This window comes from Poecilia reticulata, linkage group LG11 (assembly GCF_000633615.1).
Source record: "Poecilia reticulata strain Guanapo linkage group LG11, Guppy_female_1.0+MT, whole genome shotgun sequence".
In the NCBI taxonomy this organism is placed as follows: Eukaryota; Metazoa; Chordata; class Actinopteri; order Cyprinodontiformes; family Poeciliidae; genus Poecilia; species Poecilia reticulata.
The window spans coordinates 12,230,219-12,254,950 of NC_024341.1; the positions used below are offsets into that span (position 1 = coordinate 12,230,219).

General features: G+C 38.0%; 1 protein-coding gene across 1 annotated transcript in view; it reads left to right on the forward strand.

Moving 5' to 3' along the window:
- The first annotated feature begins 915 nt into the window (after positions 1-915).
- Positions 916-24,732, forward strand: part of elp2 (elongator acetyltransferase complex subunit 2) — a 29,579-nt gene continuing 5,762 nt past the window's right edge. The window contains exons 1-18 of the mRNA XM_008421806.2: positions 916-1,082; positions 1,229-1,307; positions 3,140-3,210; positions 3,392-3,536; positions 5,732-5,809; positions 5,986-6,050; positions 6,166-6,232; positions 8,345-8,491; positions 8,742-8,837; positions 9,887-9,987; positions 16,584-16,715; positions 18,070-18,219; positions 18,545-18,736; positions 19,747-19,816; positions 20,003-20,098; positions 21,104-21,161; positions 23,183-23,255; positions 24,213-24,405. Coding sequence (XP_008420028.1) covers positions 951-1,082; positions 1,229-1,307; positions 3,140-3,210; positions 3,392-3,536; positions 5,732-5,809; positions 5,986-6,050; positions 6,166-6,232; positions 8,345-8,491; positions 8,742-8,837; positions 9,887-9,987; positions 16,584-16,715; positions 18,070-18,219; positions 18,545-18,736; positions 19,747-19,816; positions 20,003-20,098; positions 21,104-21,161; positions 23,183-23,255; positions 24,213-24,405 — 1,945 coding nt within the window. The 5' untranslated portion in view covers positions 916-950. The remainder of the gene's footprint in view (positions 1,083-1,228; positions 1,308-3,139; positions 3,211-3,391; positions 3,537-5,731; positions 5,810-5,985; positions 6,051-6,165; positions 6,233-8,344; positions 8,492-8,741; positions 8,838-9,886; positions 9,988-16,583; positions 16,716-18,069; positions 18,220-18,544; positions 18,737-19,746; positions 19,817-20,002; positions 20,099-21,103; positions 21,162-23,182; positions 23,256-24,212; positions 24,406-24,732) is intronic.

Here is a 24,732-nt window from a genome sequence, read left to right on the forward strand (position 1 = left end):
TTAGTCTGATTCTCTGACAGCCTCAGAGGAATCTTGTTATTGTGAAGTCAGCTCTATTTTTCAATAATTAAAGGGCAAAAATGATACAGTGAAATGGTTTTATGCTTTCAGGGTGCATTCTATAGAGAAAATGCAGTTGACATTTTCCAAACCAAGCTACAAATAAAAATCAGCCCTTTTGTTATCTTGTTCATGAGAAGGGAAAAAACCCATTTCTTGTTCAGCAAACTATGTAACACTCACCTCATGATGAGATTCAAATTATAATGTACTTTTATGATTTAAGGAACACAATTCTCATTTTTAGACTTTGAATAATTACAATTTAAAGCGGCCCAAATCATAGACTGCACGGAGTTTGTTTTTCTTCTATGATTATCTTGCGTCACCTAGTGGCTTTTACTGGTTGCTGCATCTCACAGTCACCATCGTTGCCAGTACATAAGTGCATCTTAGTAACTTAGAATATCAGTCAAGTGTTAATTTAAATCTTTTGATATGCCTAATTTATGGTGTGCGCAATCAGAGGGATGACTGTTGGCTTAACATTTCTCCAAAGAAAACAAATTTCAACTATGGATTAAAGATTTCTGAAGGAGGCAGCTAAATGCATATTTTTGAGGTTTGTTGATGCACATCTGCTATAGTCACTGCCTTTGCTGTAATTCTGAAAAGTTGTAGAGTTAAAAGGAATTGAATTCAAATGATTTAAATTTAATCAAAACAGTTTTGTGATCCATATCACAATTAAAATTAATGTAGTATGTGTCTTAACCCCTGTTCAGTCCAGTTCTAGTTTGTATTTGTAGATCAACCAGTTTTACAGTTTTCGTGGCGCATTTGTTTTAACTAATATGATATTTACGTAACTTGGCTATGGAACCATTGATGCCCAGAAACTGTTTACCAGCGGAGTCTTTTACAGTAACTCCACAACTTCTCTAGCAAAGATGGCGGCTTCCATAATTGAGACATGCCATGTAGCATGCAGCGCAAATAGGACTCCGAATGTTGTTTCTTGGGGTCGGGGAGGGACAGTGGCTTTCGGGACATGCAATTCAGTGGCCTTGTACGACCCCCAGGTGATAAAATCTGTAAAACATGTCGGTAGTTTAGTTGTTTTCTCGCTGCTGAGTGCTGATGCTAACGTTATTCGTGTAGAGTGTTTGTTTAAAACGCCGAACCCCCCCAAAAACATTTGGGTTAACATGAATAGTTTGAATTTCAGGAAAGAAGAGTTGTCGCTTTGCTGAATGGACACAAAGGGAGAGTAAATGCAGTCAAGTGGGTTCACAAGAAAGATAATGGTGAGTGTGGAGAAGTGATTTTTTATTCTTTATTATTATTATTGTTAAGCATATTGAACATTTGTACAAAACCATGAGGTGTATAGAGTGCGGGGAAGTAAAGTTAGCATGCAAACTCAATACAGAAACATTAGTTGGAAAAATGTAACCAAGTATGACAGCAATGTGTCAATACTTGTTAGTCATGATTTCATGGCCAGAATAATCTTCAGTGCATCCACAATAATTGACAGTTAATAATTCTTTATCTTTACCACTTCATTATCTAAGTTAAATTTACTGGTTTGTGTGAAAATCTATTTCTAGGAAAGCTCTCTAAGGTCCAGCTTTGTGTCGAATTCCTAGGTAGTGATAACCGTGGGTAATAACATCAGGTTCACACTATTGCACAATAAATAAATAAATAAAAACCTATAACTATAGTTTTACTAACAAGAAAACCAAATCAACATTTCCTGTTACAGCAAATTCATTTTGGTGTAGCAAGCAATATATTTGATTCTTTTGGTAGGCTACGCCACCTGCTGTTACAAATGGATAACGGCATGTGGCCACATCTCCACATAGTTCTGAGACGATGTTTCTAAAAGTGACGCTTTTCAGATGTGCGCTTCTCTTGATTAATTTCTTGCATATCAGATGGTCTTCTGTGTGATGTGGTGTAATGACTACTAGAAAGTCAACCACTGAGGCTGCAAAAATGTTAATTATTGCAATCCATTCAGGCACACCTTAGTCGTTTTATTTCAAATTATATTGACATTTAACACACTTTTTAAGGCATATAAAGTCTTCAATGTGACTTGGGGTATTTTTGCAAAATAGAAAAGTTTAGCAAAGAATGGCCTGTACAAAGAATGTTTTTTTTTTTAAATCTGTGTTGGTATACCATGAGGGACTGACTCAAAGTTGTTTGAGTCCCTTGGCCATTCCTTGATTGATGGACAGCTGTGTCCATAAGGTCATTGGTGATGTCTTTCTGTGTTGATGTTGTGCCAGAGCACACATGAATACCAACAAACTGCCAGAGCATCTTCTTTATGTGGATACTCTACTCACACTTACTGGTGATCACTTAATCAATACATTTGTTTAGCTATTATATTTGTTAAATTGCTATTGAGTGTATTAGGGAACCACTTACTTGTTGACGTTTTTTCTTATTGTTTTTTTTGCTTTTTTTGGTAATTTTAGCTACAGTTGAAAATAGGCAGAAGCAAAACTGCATTCCCTGGCTAACGTGACTGCAAAACACAATACACCACATTTTACAGCGAGTTCAGCAGTTTTATCTTGAAAGCAATAACTTGATCACACGTTGGAGTTGTTTTTAATTCAATAGCATTACATTTAAGTTGCAAAGATAGTAAATCACTCTTTCACTTCCTGCTTTTGTGTCATGAAACAGTTTTGGTTCAGTAGATTATGGCAGTTTCAGATGGTTTACATTTAGGTTTTATTCACTTTAGAGGTTGTTTTTTGTTTTTCTACAAATCTTTTTTTATTTTACATTTTAAAAAAGGTTCATTTTCTTTTCACCATAATTCAGAATATTAGACCCACTTCAATACTTTCTGGTGGAACATTTAATTATTTTTGTATTAATGTGTTGTTTCTACAATTTAGGTCGTCTCACTGACCTGACCTAACATTTGCATTTAGATTTAAGTAGTCCTCTTTGCTGCCATAATGTCATGTATGAATTTATTTATTTATTTATTCAATTATTTGTTGTTTTTTTAGTAAGGTGACCCTGTGTTTTCTCTTAATTTAACCAATTCGTCGATAACGAGTTGTAAGTTAATTCCGTTGCGTTGATTTTATTGTCGCAGCATCAGAGCGTCATGTCGTCTCAGGAGGTTCAGACAATCGGATCATCCTCTGGGAAGCTCAACATGGGAAGGTAAACTGCCTACATTTCAGCTTTCCTGGGTCTCGGGTGGCTTCAGCTGCCAGTGCTTAGATTAGAAAAAAAAATAAAATCTGTGTTTGTCCGAGTGTTGTGTTGTGCAGGTGATATTTTATGTAATTTCAGAGATGAAAAATAGAAGCCTTGAATACAAATGTTTTGTGTAATGCCACAGTTTGTCCAGTCAGTGGAGTGTAAGGGCCACACTGGTCCTGTCAATGCTGTGGATGCCGTCTACCTGGAGGACTCTAAGATCCTCATTTCCTCTTCTTCGTCTGACTCCACAGTGAGATTATGGCTCTGCAGTGACAATAAAGAAGGTAATAAACAAGTAAAACGGACATGAAAGGCATTTGGAAATTATTTATCACCATCTCAGAAACCCAGAAGTTATCAGTGATGTGTGCATTTTGATGTGAGCCTCACTGCTTTTTATTCTTTTAATACACTCCCTCTAAGTTGTTCACATCTTTATTTCACTGCTTAACAGAAAGTGGAGAAATGTCTGTTTCTCGTCAGGGGGCATTATCTGTTATTTTTCTCAAGTGTGCTATTATGAAACCTCTGCTGAGGAAAGCAACTCGGATCCATTGGTAATCAATGTTTATAGAACATTTTTTAACTTCCACTTTTCTTGGTGAAAAGGCTTGAATTGTTTCAAATGATAATTCACTTTACAGTATTGAATTACAAGCCAGTTTTTTCTCCAAGCAGAATCATCGAAGAGAAATGGCTCCAGTTAAAACCGTCAAACACCACAGAGTCAGCAGTGACTCATAAAGAGCTCCTAGTTCCTATTTCGGTCCCGTTTGATCTTATTGCTGCATTCGACACTTTCTAATTTGATGGCTGCATACTTCAACAGATTTAACAGGTTAAGTTTTTAACTGCTTTTTATTACACCTTGGATAAGAGTTTCCATGTTTCAGCTGGTAGTTTGTAGTCTGCAGAAGGATAAAGCTAAGATTTGAATTTGGGTCATTCCTTGTTACTGTTACTCTGAGCCATGTTACCTAAACCCTGTTGGTGTTACTGCAGAAATTTATCTGAACTCTCATAGGTTTACAGTGGCTGATAGAATTATTGTTACTCTAGGGGGGAAGTGTCTATCAGGACTTGAAGTAAATTCATCTTTGAATGGGGAAGCATAAGTGATATTTATTTGATGCCCACTATCTTTGGACAATGTTCCCTGCTTTAAATTCAGTACCGTTTTCGGATTCAAAACTCCACCAAAAATGTTAGTATTTCTACAGGCAGTGGGTCAGTTGTTGCAACACTTTCTCTGTTTGTTGTGGTCTAATTTCTGAGTTTATGTACTCTTCTCCTTTTTACCCATATCTTCAACATGGTTTATATTAGGCTTGAGCCAGTATAAAATTCTCACTTCATGCTATTTTTTATGGTATAAACCAAAACAAACAAACAAAAAAAGCAGTGATATGAAAAAAGAGATCTAGTTGATTTTTATTTAAACCAGAAAAGCAGTTATTACTACTGCAGAAATTACATAAAACTGAATATTTGAAATTATAATAATGTTGTAAAAACATTTGTTTATTAATTTGTTACATAGGCTTTGAAAAACTGGAAAATGTTTAATAGGCATCCATTTTCTAAACCTTAAATCCTGCAGGTTCAGTGGGATCAGGGGCGATATGATTCCAAGCAACCACATTTTTCTTTGTTGTACAAAAGGGAAATAACCCGGCCTGAGCAGCAACAGGTGGAGGAGGGTGACGTTAAACCATAGAAATGTTGTGATGGAAAATTTTCATCAGTTTGAACTGTAACTTTTTTTTTTTCTCTGCCTTGATAATATTAAGCAGACCATGGAGAGTTTATTTATGGTTTATTTGAATTGCAACACTGTAAGATGCTATTAATGATATTTTGTGTTTGGTTTGCAGTTCATTATTCTCTCTGTATCTTACGACTAAAGTAGATATCAGTTTCACTATGTGCAAAATATTCTTCTTGTCTTGGCTGATTCAATCTATTATTAAGCTTATGTACATTTAAATGTTTTTCCTTCTTTATAAAATATTGAACAAATATTTTATGCTACATTTTATTTCAGTGGTCAGTTGATGTTAGGGGGCCAAACTGAAAAATACAATCCCAGTGATTCCTATGTGGTTTTGACAGAAATCTGTTTTGACACCTGGGTGTCAGTGGAGCTTCCAGTTATCGCCTTCATCTGCTTTTCCTCTTTTTAACTTGTCTGGGATTTGAGTTTCCTTTTCCTGAGTGTTTTTTTTTTGTCTGCCTGTCACTGCAAAAGGACACAAGTGAAGCTTTACTGTCTTTAGAAGTATCTCTGAAAACCGGAAATAAGTTTAGCTCGAATTTCTTTCTCCAATGTAAATATTACACTATCTAATTTGGCTCTTTTTATGCATAAGGCGAAAACATGCTTAAAATAGACATTAGAAGTCTTTTTGAGTCCCGCAATCCATTTGTTTACAACTGTGTGACGGTGTCTGAAAATGTTTCCATGTGGATGTCTCCTCAGTTGAGTGCCTCCATAATGTATCATTTGGGAGCAGTTTCATGATGGATGTCTCTCTAGCTCTGTTGCCAGGCACTGGAGGTAAGCACAAGCTGCTCTTTCAACACCCTTTAAGTTGCACACACATTTTTCCTTTTACATCATTCTTCTCGTTTTGGTGTGTTGCCGTGCTCTTCCACCCGCCTCTTGCATATTAAAACTGATTTTCTGATATTAAGCCCATGGTTTGTGTGTTTTGTCTTTATGTGCGTTTCTAGTTCCCATACTGGCCTGCGGGGGTGATGACTCCAGGGTGCATCTGTATGTGCAGGAGAGCAGTCAGGTAAGCTAGCCTCACTACTCCCCCAGGGGTAGGTTGTTCATGAATCCTAATTGTTTAATCTGAGCTTCTGATGCTTGAAGGCAACTACTGACTCTGTGAAATGGCTCCCTTGCAGCTGCAGAAAGCCATGTCGCTGCAAGGGCACGAAGACTGGGTCCGTGGCGTGAAATGGGCATGTACTGGTGAGTTTGTCTGTTAAGGTGCAACCAGCGCACTGTAAACTCAAAAGCCTGTTTCTGTTGCCTCATTGGCAGATTCAAGGAAAGAAGAATTGCATGTGTTTATATGCTTTTGAAGTATTCATTATGACTGGCAAAATGCATGAAAAACAGCTGTTGCTTTTGACCAACAAGCTTAAGATATCAGGAACTTCTGGTTTTGCACTTGTAATGTAACCTTTGTTAGTTGCAATCCTTGATAAAGAATTGTAATAATCAGATTTATTATTTTCAAGTGTTACCTTATCTATTAAAGCATTGAATGAACCAAAAAAAAAAAAACAGACTTGAGAGAATGTATTTATATTTGGATTAATGGTGTAGTTCCAAAAATAATACATTGAAACAGGATCATTCTTTATATGTTTTTTTTTTGTTTTGTTTTGTTTTGTTTCTTTCCCCATGTAGCTTGGTCATCAGATAATTGGTGGCTCTACAGGCCTTAGGTGAAGGTTACAACCTGATGCACTGGGCTGGTCAGCAGCAGCAGTGGCAGAAAAAGAGAATCCCTACTTTATGTTTAGGATTCAGTATGTCAGTGTCACAAAAATATAGTTTCTAGAACGACGAAGGTGCTTTCTCAACTGTCTGTAAGCCATTTAAGAACAAACATAAGCTCTCCTGTCACAATTGCATGCGGTTTTGGCAGACTTTCAGTCGGAAACCAAAACAAATTATAGTTTGTGTTATCAAGTGTCAGTGCTTTGATTGACTTAATAGCTTGGCATCTTTCTCAAATGAGGAATGTATAGCATTATGATAATATGTCTGTCTTTTTTGGCACAGATGAAACCGGACTAGTCACCACAGGAAAAAAAAGCTGACATGCATTATGTATAAAGACAGGGACATTCAGCAGAAAACCAGCATGGGCTTTGTCTGCCACCTGTCTGTGTGTTGGCTTGTGGTCCTGCTGTCTTATTGGCTACATCACAGTTAGATGCTAACCTCTCATTGATCCCTGATGGAGCAGCTGTTAAATTCTCTGGACATGATACCTTGGGGTATGATGATAATTATAACCAGAACATTAAGGCTTAGGTCCCTCTTTGTCCAACATTTAACAGCGTAATCGTGATCATCTTTAATTTAAGCTGAATTCTAATACAGCCTGAGCTCATCTCATCTGTTTAATTTGACCATTTTTGTCCTTTGCTCCTTTGCTTAATACCCCAACCTTATGCCCATGGCTTGCAAATTAAAACTAAACAAAATATTTGCAAAGATTTCTCAATGCTTGTAAAAAAAAAAAGTATACAAAGAAACATATTTAAATAAAAGCTTCAATACAATTAAGAAGTTGACATGTAAAACTGCTATTATAAAAAAAAATATATTTAAAACCGTAAAATAATACTTTAATGAAGAGAGGGGGTGCAGTCCATTAAATGTCAACTGTACAAGTTTCAGTGTTCACATATGTGTCTGGGCCAATTTTTTTTCACATGAGATGTAAAACGTCTGAAGCTAGCCAATTGTTTACTGGTGGCAACACTTTTGAAACTGGGGTCCTTTAAGTGAGACAGATGTATTAAGAAAATGTATTTAAAAAATCTTAAAAGATGATAACCTTTCTGGATTTTACAATGATGCCACTTCATTGGCTCTTGATCTAAAACTTTCAATGCTTAATTATATAAGGACAACATAAGCTTTAAAACACATTGACTAGTTTGGTCAATCTAATTCACAGCAATTTATTGTTTTCATCGGTCTATTTCATTGGTCTATTTGTTACTTTACGATACAGAACATTTCCATTTCACCCCCTTTTTTTTGTGTGTGATTAATAAAACTCAGCTGAACTCACTCTTAACAGGCCCTGCATTAAAAAATGTCATTTACCGAATGGCATTTTATGACAACAGTCAAACATTTATGAAGACTCCTTCATGTTTATTACAGGCGTTATGTTTATGACAATGTCATGTCGGTCTTCCCCTCATCTATTATACGCGTAATATAAAGTAGATGTTGTGTGTAGTTCACAACAACATATTCAGTATTGGACCTTTGTAACTTTGAGGCTTCTTAGAGAGCAGATTTTCAGGTTTCCTCTCTCCGTGTCTCATTCAGGGGACGAGCTGTTATTAGCCAGCTGTTCACAGGACTCTCTCATCAGAGTGTGGAGGCTCTGTGCCAAATCTGGCACAGACACGCACACAGAAGATGATCACACCGTCATCAAAATGAAAGAGGACGTTTTTGAAGTGAAGGACAGAGGTGAGTGGGCCAGCCAGACTTGATTACAGAAAAAATGTGTTAATTAAGCAAATGAGGAGAGATTATTATTATTATTATTATTATTATTATTATTATTATGATTATTATTATGTTTATATAGAGAAAGACTTCCATGTTCCCTATAATCAGTACAACATATGTTTGCATTTGATTTCATATCAGGGCATGTTTACCTGATATTACTGACGTGTTTGTTGTTGTCATTTGGCCGTTTTTGTTCTTTTCACAGGAATGGTCTCGAGGTTTGCAGTGTCCCTGGAAACTGTCTTGGCAGGACATGAGAACTGGGTTTATGGAGTCAGCTGGCAGCCTCCTGTCTATGAAGGTAGTTTAAATTAAAAAGGCATTAAGGCTTTTTCCTAGGACTCCTGCACAGTGTTGAGTAATATTTGAATTTGTCATTATGCAGTTATGAAAAAAAAGAAGATAACGTGGTATGAAAAAATGTTAATCGTTTCTTATTCCATGATATAAGAGATGAAATAGAAATTTCTGAAGAAAAAGGAATACTTGAATTAATTTATATTTTGATGTCCTTATTTAATTTTCCGCATCAGAAGTTTTTGTCCAACATGCAAAATGGAGATGTCTTTTTCAGTGGTTATGTTTGTTTGCAGTTCTTTAAACTATGGCTGCCAAACTGAGTCCAGCTTAGATGGCAATCACAACAAATAAGATCACATTTTTAATTTTATTTATTTCAATTATTATTTAAACTGTGTTAAAATGTCACATATCAGAAGTCGAGATTCAAATAATCTGTATTTATTTTATGTTTGAGTGTTTTAGGTTCTGAAATAGAACTGATCAAAGAGTTTCCAGATGCTAAAGGGATGAAAGTGGTTCATCCCTTCACGACACTGCTGAATCGGATAGAGTCTGTATCATTGTGCTCCTTCTCGATTTGTTAAACATGTAAACGAATAAAATCCAATTAGGTAGTGGTTTTGTTCTCAACTTTTCAACATGTAATAAACATCTTGACAAATAAAGTTGTAGAAACCATGTTGGTCTCTAACAACGCACATTTTTTAGGATGGTATGAAATTATGGTTGGTTGGTCTTTATAATTTATACAATTCCTGCTTTGCATAATCTGTTACTCCTGTGACTCGCTCAACATGTTATGTTTTTAGATTTTCTAACATTTAGCAAAAATAGTTTTATGGGCAGACTGAAATGACATGGTTGCATGAGCAAGAAAACATTCACTCCTTTGAATTTGAACTTGGAACAAACAACTTGAAACTGGATCTGCGAAAAAATGACTTGTGAATACCTGTGAGAGCCCCTGTCTCGATAGTCTACTACGAACAAGATTAGCTGTGAACGTTCATCTTGTAAGCATCTGAGTGTCTTTGTCTCCCCCTGCAGGTGGTGAGCTGCAACAGCCTCTTATTCTACTCTCAGCCTCCATGGACAAAACCATGATCATCTGGGCTCCTGAGGAAGGATCTGGTGTCTGGGTAGAGCAGGTAGGTGTTGACTTTAGTAGTATGACAGTTTATGCAGACACACACACACACACGCATACACACACACGCATACACGCACACACGCATACACACACACACACACACACACACACACACACACACACACACACACACACACACACACACAACCAATCATCATTCTCTGCTGCCAATACGGTTCTTTCACAACCCAGCTATAGAGCCAACCTTCTTTTCAGTCTCTTCTCTGGCCATAGTCCACCTCTCCTGCTTTGTCTCCACTATCTCAGTTCCCATTCCTTCTGACGTTGAGGTGTCAGAAATAGCATTGACAGACAGTGATGAGGAGAAGCTGAGACTTGTGCACTACTGAGCTCAGACAAGCTGATATCGTCCCCTCGGATGTTTAACTCTTTCACCCGCCCGCCCCCTTCTATTGCAGCACATTTCCCAATGCATAAAAGTAGAAGGTGATGAGAAGCTTCTGTTCTAGCTCATTTTTTTGGTTTTTATTCATTTAATGAATGACAAAACGTGTGAGGAAAAGCAATCCAACATTTACATGTGCTTAGAAATAAAACATAGAAGGTAAGAGGTTTTGGTCACGGCAGGCAGTTCAGGACAAAAAGGCCGTGGATTAACTGCTTGTTTACAATAATTGGGTTGAAAAGAACAAAGCTGGAATGAGAGGAATCGGCTCCCGGTGAATTGCAGGAAAGGAGACTAGACTTTATCGAACTGGATTAAACGATCTCAGAGGGTTGTTTAGAGCTTTTTTTAAATGTTCAACAGTCTGTTAAAAGATTAAGCCATTGATTTATTGATTGTTTTGTTTTCTCGTTGCAGTTGAGTGATATTGTTTTCTCGGCCCCGAATTAATGCAATTGTAACAGAGGACAGTAATGTCTGAGTTGTTCTGCGCCCTCAGAACGAGAAGTAGGAGGACGCTTTGGATTCGTATCATGCAGTTTTCTCATGAAATCTAACCAAAGCAGCTGAACTGTAGAGCAGAACCAAACAATTGCACAGGGTTTTACATAATGTGAAAATGTACAGATAAAGAAGCTGATTTTAGTGTTTTCTGAGTTTGAATAAGTGGGGAAAGAAAGTGTGGAAAAATGCTTACATTTTCAAACTCATTGTTTATCCCATTATCTGAATGCGGCCCTTGTGTCCTTTCTTTCTACATGGTGTCCTTCCTTCCTTTCTTCCTTCGTTCCTAGCTTTTGTAGCTTTCTGTTCACTGTAGACGTTTATGCAATAAATTCACCGTGAGCTTTAACGTTTTTGATAGTTTAAAAAACCCCACAAAGGACTAAAAACTCTGGAAAGGCGAGTATAGAAAAGTCAGGAGTGTTTGTCGTGAAATTTCCAAGCTGATTGTTTTTTTGTTTTTTTTCCCCAGAATCATCTTTTTCTTTTATTCCCCAAACTAAGCTGTTAAAACTTTTGTCTCCTCCTCTGCCCCTCCTTTCTCCCTTTCTCTAGCTCTCCTGTTTTCTCTCATTTCAATGGAAACTTCCTCTCTTTGTGCTCCCAGCAGCTGAGGCTGTGCCAGAGTGGAAGCTCAATTTAACACAAGTGTGGATTGGGAGGAAAAAAGAGCAGTTCTCGCCCCATCTGCTCCACACCTTTTTTTTTTTTTTTGTTGTTGTTCCAAAACGCATCATATTCTCAGGTGGTTCAGGACAGCACACGGCCTCTTGCTCAAATATTGGTCCAAAATCCAAAAATAAAATCAAAGACGTGTTCGCATATGCACATATCCTGGAAGTGTGTCCTTTCAAATGAACACGCACGACTGAGTGAACAGAGACCCAGTGTGTGATTGCACTCCAGGCTGATGAAGATTCGCTGCTTGATCTATTACTTTTTGGGACCTTTGATCCCTTGGTTTTATTTCCATGGCGATTAGCAACAAAGTTTAGTTTTCTTCCTCTGAAATGCGGGATGATTAGGGCCTAAAGCCACTGAGAATTTTGCATATTCTTCTCTTAAAAAAAAAAAAAAAAAGGTTGGTATGTGAAGGGAGGGGGGAAAAACTGTAGAAAAGGGGATGTAGGAAGATATTTTGCGCACCGGGAGCCTTTATTCTTCCAAATAAATAAATAATCCTCAGACCTGGCGTAACCTTTGTGTTGTTTGTGTGAAAGTGCATGGCATATGAGTCCTCTTTCAGTCCCTCTTTTTTCTGTTTGAGGAGCAAACCCTTTGAAGTGACAGAATCCCTGTCTACAAAGGGAGATTAACCTCTGAAGCTGTGTGACACACAGACACAAACCTCCACATACAACAACAGCAAAACCTTTCGAAGAAAACATTTCTACACGCGATTCTAGAAATTAGCCTTGAAGGCGCTCTCGTTAATGTAGCCGAAAGATCCTCAGCCGCACCGAGACCGAGGTTTTTGGGCGTAGTAGTTTCTGCGGCGCTAAATGGCCAGCCTTGTTTGTCTTTAATTAATCGATATATATATATATTTTTTTTTGCAGAGAAGAGCTTCACATCTTCACTCTGATTAGAGTAATTGGTGGGATCTAAAGGACAGCGGGATTAGCAGTGGGGCGGTCAGAGCTTACCGCTGTGGGGGAAAAAAAAAAACATCTCGCCACATAAACGCACTGGTAATTAACATCTGCGACTGACCACAGAGAGCCACCGAAGGGACTTTTAGTTTGTGTTTAAGCGGTAACCTTTTCTAAGCCTTACTTCAGACTGACAAAATGTCAAGGACCAAATAAATAAAATTCAGATTAAAAGCGATTTGCAACCACATGCTTTTCCGATTTAATGGGAAAAGTTTTCTACATTATAAGTTTTATTTGAATTCTAAAATGCCATATTATTGATATATATTTAGTAATGTCGAGCCATAACATCTTAAATGGGATGTAAGACTAGACTTTGACTAAGCCACTCCAAAACTTACACCTTTTTTGGGTCAGTCAGAGGTGAGCTGGCTGTTCAGTGTCCTGCTGCTTGAGATGTTTGAACTGAAGGTCACCAACAGATGATGTTTTTACTAGCAAGCAGCCTCAGCATCATATCATCGCCACCATGTGTAACTATTAGTGTGTTTTTTTTAATTTATTTTTGTTTCTGAACCACGCCTTGCAAAGCATAACCTTTTACTTCATTAGTCACTCATAAGTCTTGTATGTCATCAATGCATATTTTTTTTGGACCACTGACCCAAAATTATATTTGTGGGTATTGTCGTTGCCCTCTTTTTTTTGTTGTTGCTGGAACTAGAGAATGTGGCCTAAAGCAAGTGCTTTTGAATTTGTCCAAGAAAGAAGTCACGCTTTGTGCTTGGCTATGCAATAACCTGAAGGGTAGATTCGAGGGCACTTTGTGGGGCTTTTTCTGCTTGGTTAGGCCTGCTTCATGTTCATCTCAGATCTCTCTCCAGGAGCCATATATACAGTCCTATCCCTGCCGTCCTTGTTGTGCTCCTCTTCAGCAACGCCACTGTCCAAGCATGTATCCATATTGTTCCTCTTCATAAACACGACAGATGACAGCAATTTGCCTCTGTGTGTGTGTGCGTTTTCTTTTTCATGATTTATAGCCTGCTGTTGTGTGCCGAATTTTAAAATCAATCTGCTTAATGTTGCATCTCTTCCTCTCAATCTCACCATTTATGTCCCTCCCAGGCTACTTCTCCTCCCCCACTGTAGTCTTTTGTCTCCCTCAGCAGAGGAATAGGCCATTCAACCTAAAGACATGCCTTCATTGCTGCCATTTGTTCTGCTGCGGTCCAGCATTCTTACAGACATTATTTAGAAGGTCACTGATGACCATGGAGAAGCCCGCACGATGGACGAGGCTCACCTTTCTGCATCTAATTTGTGTGTTTCTGCTTGGGGTCAGTCAAGTATTTCCTCCAGGAAAACGTTAATGTTGTGAGGCACAAGTTAATTAAAGATTGAGTTGATATTAAGCATTTTGATTTGGGTTCAGAGTGCTGCAAGTGATCCAGTTCCCATCAGTCTTTCCTTTTGCTTCGATACACCTGTCAGGGCTTAAGGGTCAGAAAAGGGTTTTATTGGTTTTATTTCTAATGGTTCAGTGTATTAAGCTTAGCGGTGTCACAGACCTAGCCCTTCACCATGGCAACTAAGTGTCTTCCATGAGACGTCTCCTCTTTTGAAGTGAGTAGAGGGCAAATCAGTTCCTTGTGGCCTCAACAAAACTTTATTTTATTGGAAATATTTCAATAAATTTCAGTGTTTTGTGTTTATTTAATCTAATTTCATATTCCCAAATTGAATCAAAATTGTATTCCATATAACATTGGAAAAAAAAATAAAAAAAATAATGGAGTTCATATTCCAGTTTGGTAAATTCAACATTTATTTCATGATTTTGTATTAGTTCTTTCTTGTGGTGAGGAATTTAATTTGATTACTATAATTAGAAAATAAAATTGAGGAACTGACCTCATTATGCTGCTATGAGTTTCTTTAGCCTAGAAACACAACGAGTCACATTCTTGCATCTGAAAAAAAAAAACAAAAAAAAAAACACTTGGATATTTTTGTGGGGTGAAACTATTTTTTATTGATTTGAACACGCATTTTAAAATGTGAGTCCTTTTAAGAAGGTTCCAGCTACCTTTTGAAAGAGAAACGAACTGTACTGTAAATATCATTTCAGTTCTAGTTTGTCTTCAATGCCTCATCAACCACTGCAGCGCCGAGTTTAAAGTGTCTCAGTAAAAACAACAACGAGAGGAAATCTTTTTATTGGAAATATTGTATCACAACAGCAGTGATACAATATTGTTTATGATTTTCAGTATTCAGTGTGATTCAATTTTCCAGTTTCTCTCAACGAATCCAGAAAATGTTAAAACTAGCCTAGTATTTATCTTTTTTTAATCCAGAAAAAGCAAAACTGCTGCTTTTGTCTTTTTGTTATTTAATTTTTATTAAAAGGTTTTTTTCTTCTTCTTTTTTTTTTTTTTTTACATAATTTGTTAAAATTGTTATTATGTCATGTCAGCATGATATTAGACAGATGATCTGTGTAAAAAGTCCAGTTGCTCTGCTTTCTTCCTGCGACAGCAGTGGCAGCTTTTGTAACGCTGCTTGTTTTGTTCGGAGGGGAAGGTAATTTAACTGAGAGCCATCCGGCTAACTCTGCTTCTTGAAGGGGTCGTCGCATTGGGCTGGGGAATGGTCTGTTGATGTGGATAGATTGCATTAACACTGTCAAACTAATGGAGATACACTTTATTACCTACCTCTGAAAGCGGTCAAAGGAAATCTCTCCTCACTTGCTCACTTTCACGTCTGTATTTGGCAATATCCAGACACAATCCGCTCATTCACGCTGCCAGGATCTCGGTGCCAGATGTGAACAAGGTTGGAAAGTACTGATAATTTCTCAGTTTCAGTCACTATCACTTAACTCACTACCTGAGTTAAGTGATGAGGGTTCGGAGGCTAAGCCTAGGAAATGGGATTCAGCCTTGTTGACACCAAGATGAAACTCTTTGCTGCAGTTCTCTTAACAAATAGCCTTAAAATAACTTTTTTATTTCATCTTCCTTAGCATCTTGCTTATATCGTTCCTAATTTGCCTTATTTTCTTTTTAAAGGAGCTCCAGGACGTTTAGAATAACCTCAGCTAATGACCTCTGATGACGTCAGGCTTGGAAAATATTCATTTGTCAGTGTAGCTGTTGTTTTTACTTAAATCAAAAAGTGCTCTCTGCCCCTGGTCGTCATTTGAATCCACAAAGCCGGTTACATAACTGTCTGTATGAACAAAAGCACCGTGCCTATAATTGGAGAGGTGGTGAAGATCCTAAAATAGTCGTTTTTTTTTTTTTTTTTTAAATGTTCCGGTATTGTTCTCACCGTAACCTCACTGATTAACTTGTGTTTTCAAAGTGAACTAGTTTTTCAGTAAAAATTCAGCCCAGATGGAGAGTTTGCATTGTGCAACTGAGGACGACACTGCGGTCAGACACTCTCATCCAAATCCAGTTTGTGTAAAACCGTCAGGGTTCTCAAGCTGTGACATTTTTCATGATTAGTTGTTTCGTGTAATATGCTGTGGTGAAATTGCTTTCATTATTTACCAGACAAATCTATTTTTGTTTGGAGGAAAACGTGGGGTTTATTCAAGTCTAATGAGTCCCATTTTGTATAATTTCTCATCTGAGTTGTCAGCTTAATCTCATTTGCCCTCTTTTTAATTCCCCTCCTCGCTTTCTGCCCACCATCATGAAGTCTGTTAGTTAATGAGACTTTAAGAGAGACTGAAACCACATTTGAGAGGCTTTACTTCATCTTTATCTTTTGTTTTCTTTAAATGTCATTGTTCAGAAGGTTGGGGAAAAACAAACGGTGTACATAGGACTAAAGAGCAGATGCTAAATCCTTCATCAATAACTGTTTAGAAAATGCTGATATAATTAGCTTTTTTCCACTTTGACACGTATATGATTTTATTTATTTATTTATTTTTGCAAGTCACATTCACTTGATGAGTGACCCAGTAACTAAATGTTCTCCACTACCTAATACTTTGTTTTGTAAATGTGTTGGAAAAAAAGCAGATGACTCAGTGGTTTGACACACATTTTATTTTCTCTTCAAAACCAGGTGCGCGTTGGGGAGGTAGGTGGAAACACTCTGGGCTTCTATGGCTGCCAGATGAGTCCGGACGGCTCGATGATTCTGGCTCATGCTTTCCACGGAGCTCTGCACCTTTGGTGCAAGGATCAGGATAAAGAGGTGACAATCACAGCTGTTTCAATACATGTCCTTTAAAATTAAATCTTTCAAAGTTACTCTATCGCCGTTTTTGTAAAATGTGATCTTGGAAAGCAAAAAAAAAAAACAACTACATTTATGAGAAGTTTAGATGTAGACTAGCACAGTTTGTTAATTTGCGAGGATCATTGTAATCCTAATCGGTTCAATATCACAGTCACAAAGGTCTGTTTGGATTTAATTATTGGTATGATGGGCTGCACAGTGGCGCAGTTGGTAAAGCTGTTGCCTTGCAGCAAGAAGGTTCTGGGTTCAATTCCCAGCCCCGGTCTTTCTGCATGGAGTTTGCATGTTCTCCCTGTGCATGCGTGGGTTCTCTCCAGGTACTCCGGTTTCCTCCCACAGTCCAAAAACATGACTGTCAGGTTAATTGGCCTCTCTAAATTGTCCCTAGGTGTGAGTGTGTGTGTGCATGGTTGTTTGTCCTGTGTTACCCTGCGACACAGTAGCGATCTGTCCAGGGTGATCCCTCGCTCGGAACGTTAGCTGGAGATGGGCACCAGCAACCCTCCCAACTCCACTAAGGGACAAGGGTGTAAAGAAAATGGATGGATATTGGTATAATATTGAATTTCAATTCCCATGTATACAGTTTGACATGTGGTTGATATATTTACCTGATACATGTGGTGGCGACATCTTGATAGCGGAATTATTACTTACCTATACTGAGGTACATTAAGTCCAATCATGTCTTTGTGTTTCACTTATGAACAGCCAGAGTTTGTACACTTTGACATGATAGCTTAACTTCTATTACGCCTGGATGGATGAAGTTAGTTTTATCATAATGGCACTTTTTGAATTTCCCATAATTCTTGATTGCTGATCCATGACAGGCTGAAAGGAAAGACTAATACTCTGCAAACAGTATGTTGCATCCCCTAAGCGGTCAAAGAAATCTTAGCTGAAATAATAATAATAAAAGGCCAGAATACCAACTTGTTGGTGCATTTAGAATGTCGAGGTGAGTGAATCTTCATCAGTGCAGACAGAGCATCTGCATCGGATGACGGGAAGAATAATTATTATTATGGTTGTATGGTTGCCACAAATGGCTTTAATCTTTAATTTCTTATGGAAATTTCTTATGGAATAATTTTTTTTTTTTTTACATCTCCTCAAAAATATCCCTCGGGCCGATTTAGTTTGAGGTCACATGACATGAGCCACAGTACTGAAGAATGAGCCGAGATATCATTTCCTTAAAATCGCACAAATTTGTACCTCACTGAAATACAAGGTCGATATTCAATATTATTATGTCAATTTAAAGAGTAAATTAAACCTATAATTCGTGACGCTCTCCATGCAGGGAGGGTGGAGACCGGGAGTTGTGATATCGGGTCACTTTAATGCTGTCCAAGACCTGAGCTGGGATCCCGAGGGGGAGTTTGTCCTCAGCGTGGGCTCAGACCAGACCACCAGACTGTTCACTCCATGGAGGAAGCAGGACAGCAAACGGGTAAAGGCGGATGCAGAACTGGATTATAAATGATGAAACGGAAAAGAATTGTGATCTAAATGTAGAACGTTTCATTTGATAGAGGACTTTTGACTGAAAAAAAACATACTTTTTCATTAAGTACTACTTAATGCAAGGACAAAGCTAATAAAGACTGTAGCGAGCTTCTTCTCCTAAACAGAAAATATTTAGGTCTGTGCAGCTTTATACAATAAATAACCAAATCCCAATTCTGCTTTTCCCATTTTAGCCACATAATCATATCTAGATTTTTATTATTTCTTTATTCTTATTTATGTTTTTTTTGTGGATTTCAACCCTGCAGGCAACCTGGCATGAAATCTCTCGGCCTCAGATCCACGGTTACGACATGCAGTGTCTGGCCATGGTTGGGCGGTTTCAGTTCGTGTCAGGAGCTGACGAGAAGGTCCTCAGAGTGTTTCAAGCGCCTCGAAATTTTGTGGAGAACTTTGCTAGCATCTCTGGGATTTCGAAAGAAAAGCTTCTTCAGTCCAGCGTAAGCGTCCTCTGTTCTGTGGTTGCGATGCCGTGACATCTCTTGAACATTTCCGCATTTTGTTGAGCTGGAGCCACAGACTTCTGTGTGTTTCGCTGGGATTTTACTTCATAGGTTAGCATAAAGTAGTACATAGTTGTGAAGTGGCAGGAAAGGGGAACATGGTTTCATGCTTATGTATTCACCCCTTTACTTAGTGTTTTGTTGAAACACTTTCTGTTGCTCCTACATCTGCAAGTCTATTTGAGTTCACCAACAGCTTCGCAGACCCAGATATTGAAAGCCATTTGCATTCTTTATTGCAAAATAACTCAGACTGAGTCAGGTTAATGGAGAACATCTGTGAACATTAATTTAAAAAGTCTTGGCCCAGATTCTCAATTGGACTTTTGACCACATGAACATGCTTTGATCCAACCTTGTCATTATAGCCCTGGCTGTATGTTTAGGGTTTGTTGTCAAGGTGAAGCGTTGTACAAAGTCATAAATATCTCACAACCTCTAATGCAGTGTTGTCCAGAGTATATTGAATGCTTTAATTCCTTCCCTAGTTCAACACACCTGCTGCTGCGTCTGATGGTCTTTTTGATGCCGTTTGTTCACCGTTGTTCTCTGACTAACGACTAAAAACTAGACTAGTTAGTGAGAATTAGTTACACATGTTGGATGTATTGTCGTTTACCAATTAGCTGCCTTCCAACTGAAATCATTGCCTCGTGTTTTTATTTTGTGGTGTCTTGTTGACAAGCTGAAAACGAATAAAACACCGCACCTTTCAGATTTTTGTTTGTAAATACTTTGTAAAAACCCTTCCACTTCATAATTGGGCACTGCTTTGTTTTTGTTTATCACCTAAAAGCCACACAAAATTCATTGGAGTTGACGATAATCGTAGCATGTTATAAATGTGAAAAAGTTAGAGGTATAAATACTTCTGATAGAGCCAGAGAGACGGAGACCTAGTTGTTCTGTAAATGTGTCTCCTCCTCCATCTGTCTGCGTTTTCCCAGGGCTCAGCCAGCCTTCCAGAAGGAGCTAGCACACCTGCCTTGGGTCTTTCCAACAAGGCCGTATTTCAAGGTAAAATACTTTCCCAGCACAGCAGTTAAGTGTTTCACTGCTCCTTCTGGGGGCTCCGTTTTATCTTATAATCGCTTTTCATTCAAAAATCAATTTCACTTTAACTGCGTAGTTGGAAACAGCTGTGCCCAATCTGGTTTAGAAAGGTTTGCTCGCTGTTTTCATTCCATTGATGTGAATTTACAGGCGACCTTGTCCCGAAGACCACCGAAGAAGGGGAACGGTTCAGCAGTATATCTGACCAATACCAGGAGTCGTATTTCCACCCGCTCAGCCTGACTGGTACTGTAAAGCTCATATTTATCTTCAAATGCGATAAACCCTCCAGATTTAAAAGGGGGAGGACGGGGGTCTTATCTTTTTGTACGACAAGAGGCAGTGATGGCAGCTAAAATGAAGAATTTGGAGGGAAAAAAAACATGTTAATGAAATCACTGGTTGTGCACCTCTAAGTAACAGAAATTTTTTGGTAGGGAAACACGTTTTATGATTTGGATAAGATTGCCTTGAGAGGCCAAAATTCAAAATGTACAAGAGCCAAACAACGAAGCATTTTATTCCCCCTGGACTGGAGGGTGTTGAGGGCTGTCATCAGCATGAGTGAAGCCGCTACTTAATCTGCAATGCTAATTAGAAAGCAAGCTTATGGGACTGCAAAGCTTAAGTATCAATAACCCCGGGGCGGTGGGGGATCTACAAAGTGTGGCAACTGCTGTTAACAATGTATTTTCTCTTGTTAGATTGGCTTCTGCGGGCAGGAAGAGTGAATAATTAGGTCTATATGACGAGCTGATGACCAATAACTAATAGGACAAGGAGCGTACTTTTCTATTCCATTAAACTCCACGGCAAGACATCATTGTACAGGATCTGTTACTGAGGGCAACATTTGGGTCTTGCCTTGAGTCCATCGCCTGGAAAACTCATTAAGGACTGAAGAAATTTCAAACCAAATGAAAACTGAAAACTGTGAACGCAAAGAAACTTTTGTCTTTCTCTCACTGCAGCATGTAGCTTTTAATTCAATTTCCTTATGGTGCTCGTGCCGTTTCTTTTCCCTTTTAAATGATCCTCCTGTTACATTCGGGGTCTATTTATCAGTCTTTAACAGTACAGGGATTTATGCAATGGAAATGTATTCATTTGAGTACATTCCAAACATTTTTTTAACTCCATTTAAAAACCAGAACAACCCAGTTTTTAGAGCCTCGCAAGTGATATTTTTAAGGATTTTAAACTATGTTGTTCTCATGTTTGTGTGCGTCTGTGGTTGTGTGGACTTAACAGAGCCGCCCCCAGAGGATCATCTCCTCCAGAATACACTGTGGCCCGAAGTCCAGAAACTGTAAGTATCAACTTTATTTCTTTTCTGTTTGGTACCTGCTGTTAAATGATTTCGAAACTTTTTTGTCTTCGATTTTTAATGTCGTTTCTCACAAATTATTTGTCCGTTGTTTACACCGACCTTCACTTTAATTTAAAGTAATGCTGCTGTCATTTCAAATTAGAATCCATAATTCTAGAGTTGCAAGACCTTGCAGAAGTAATGGTACTCTTTTGATGATTTTCATGTTTTCAATTTTAATATTAGAATTTCCTGTAATAGACAAACATCGAATAGTACATAAATATTAATTTGAAGGAAAAATATCAATGGTTTTCAATTTTTAAAGGAAGAAATTGCCTAGGTCAGATGAGAACAAAATCGACTTGCATGCGATACGTCGTGCGTGGAGGAAAACTAACACTCATGTTAAAGTGTCTTAGATTCTGTTAGGTTTGCTGTATTATACCATGCTTCTCACGGCTAGCTTTTTAACTACGACCAGCTCTTGTGAAGGATGCAGGCGTGCTGTCGATTCTTATAGATCTTCACGCTCCTCAGGATCCATGTAGTTAGTCTTAGCAGTACAGAGGTTGCTGCGTCTGGTCTTGAAGCCTTGGCTGACTGCTCTGCCATCCAGTAGCTGTATTTTGCCTCATGTTATCAGTTGAACTGTTTTACCACTGCAAGTGCTTACAGTACTGCAACTATGTGGCTAATCTAAGAAATATGCTAACAGATTATATTTTGAAACGTATAAATGTAATTTCTTTACATTATGAAAAAAAAAAAAAACAGTTCAAACAGCAAACTCCTAATCCTAACTATACGATCTGATGTTTGTGTTTGAAAACATTGTCAGTCAGAGCTTATTGTTATGACTGTGGTATGGGTGATTTTTTTATACGTATCGGAATCATGACTGTGTCATCCGTCTCCACTTACACATGCAGTGGGAATTTGCTTTGCTGCTGTTTTGTTTCGTACATCATCTGCATGGAGTTGGTCCAAAGCTTCCCTGGAAATACGAAAATACATGGAAAATGTGAAAAACGTCTTGAGATTGAATCTGTATGTGATAGTTTGTCTTGAGGATGTTCATTTTGTTGTATCCAGAAACATTTAAGAAAATATGCATTAGTGTTTAAAAAAAAAAAAAAAAAAAATTCAAAATCAGACATGGGAGCCTAGTGTGGCCTAATGTTACTCTTAAGCAAGCTGAGGGACTTTCCCCTTTGTTTTGCCAAAAGCATTTATTGTAACTGAGTGAGTGATTTCTAGAGGCTCCTCAATACTGTTCGCCCTCTTTTCTTGTCAGCCAGTCAGAATCCACCTTTGAGCCGTCCCGTGAGCCTCCTCTCCAGGATGGATATATTGTCTCCATTTGTTGCCAATGCTAAATCCATTTACTAGTCAATCTTCCATAAACATGACGTATGGCTCAGCCTTTTATTCGAGGTGTGGACATCATCTGTGTTGGAAAGCAGTTTTTTTTTTTTTTTTCTGCCTCCATTTGGCTGCACCTCTTGAATCATTTAGTGCATAATAGAAACATTAAAATGAGTAAGTGGCCACATTATTTTTGTGGCATAAATAATGCTCTCCCCATCCTGGCCAAATTACTGTCGTTTTTAAAAGCTTCCTGGTAGAGAAAGATGGGAGGGTTTTTTTTCTTTTTTTTTCTTCCCCCTATCGAACTGCAGACTGTGATTTTAGTTTGTTGACATTTTAAAATGACCGGGGTGATGGTGAGCTAAAAACGATTAGGTTTTGACTGACTGGCTGCTCCATTTGTCTTTTTTTTTCAAATTATTAATAATTTCACACCATAATTATTTACCAGTTTTCAAATTATGGTGCTCAGAGTTTTAAACCTGGTGTTTAGAACAAGTCGGATGATCGCTTTCTCTCTCTCTCTCTCTCTCTGTCTCTCTCTTTTTTTTTTTTTTTTTTGCCCTTTGTCTTATCATCTGCCTGTCCTCCCATATCTTTCAGGGCTGTTAAAGATTAATCTGAGAATGATTGCCCTTCTTTATCTCCAGGTACGGTCATGGATTCGAGATGTTCTGCCTCGCCTCTGACAGTGCCAAGACGTTGGTTGCATCAGCATGCAAGGTCAGTGTTGCAGAAACAGACTGGCTCGTAGTTTGGATTACACGAATCTCCTGTGCGTTACAGCATTAGGTCAGAGAGGAAATGTTCTTTTATGGTACACATGCTTCACTTCAGGGTGTGAAACCTATCAAGCACAGTCCCACAAAGGTGGCAGCAATCAATAATAACGTTTTCTGCCTTCCACTGGCATAAATCGCTCTTATTCAGTTTCAGACATTTTCTGATTTATGTTGTTTGTTTCTATGCTCAGTCTTTTTTCTTTTTAAATCTCTGAATCTCTATATGTTAGTTTGTTTTAAATTACTAAGAATTACTAATATTAAAATGTAAGTTAAAATCCGTCATTACTTGGCAGGCCATGTAGAGAGCGAAATTGTAATTAAAAACAGCATTAAAGAAAGTACTTACAGGAAAAGTAGGAGAGAGAATTGTACGACCCACAAGAGAGTATGTAGTGACGAAAATTACAGCTCTTTTCTTTTTTTTCTGGATAATTCTACACAGTTTAGAAAAGAAATGGGGATTTAAAAAAAAAAAAAAAAAAGCAAGAGAACACAACTAATGATGTTAAATTGAACATGTAAAATTTCAAATACTTTTCACATCATTTTTCAAAAACTTTCTATAAAGCAGGAAACTGCTAAGAGAAATCAGATCAATGAGCACCATATCTAAACATTAGCAGGTTGCACTTTTTAGGCTGAATTCTGTTTTTGAGTGATTAAAATAACTTTCAATTTGGTTTGGCTTATAATTGCTGCAAGACTTTCCGCAGATTACAGACTTTCTCTGTTATATACTTCTAAGTTCTCAACTTTTGTCTATTTTTTTTTTTTTTTTTTTAGCGTCCTGGATTTGGAAAACCTCTCCAAAGCAGACATTACTACATCTGACTATATTGTGAATTATGCGTACTGATGTGCTGAATACAAAATGACATCCTCTACTCTTACTTAGGCATCTAAAGCTGAACATGCAGCTGTGCTGCTGTGGAGCACAGCCACGTGGCGGCAGCTGCAGACGTTGCCGTATCACACCCTCACAGTCACCCAGATGGCCTTTTCGCCTGACGCAAAGTTCCTGTTGGCTGTTTCCAGAGATCGCACCTGGTCGTTATGGAGACGGAAGCTGCCAACACCAGAAAATCCAGGTGAGAAAAGGAAAAACGTGGCTAAATTTAGCCATCACTGTCTCATGGTTAAACAAAGTGTTGAAAATGTTTTTTTTGTTTGTTTTTTTATTCACATGGTCAAAGATCAACTTCCCTAAGGGGGGATAAAAATTTCACAGCAACACAAATGTCCCACTAATTACCTACATAGCAATGGAACAGGAAGGAAGATTGTGACCATCTGTTCTGAAGCACAGTTGTGTGATTTTTAGTTACTCAGATCCAAACCGTAGTGATGCTTTTAGTTATTTTCTAGTGCCAGGTTGGTGTGACGTGTAAAGTAAAGAACATCTTGTATTATTTCTG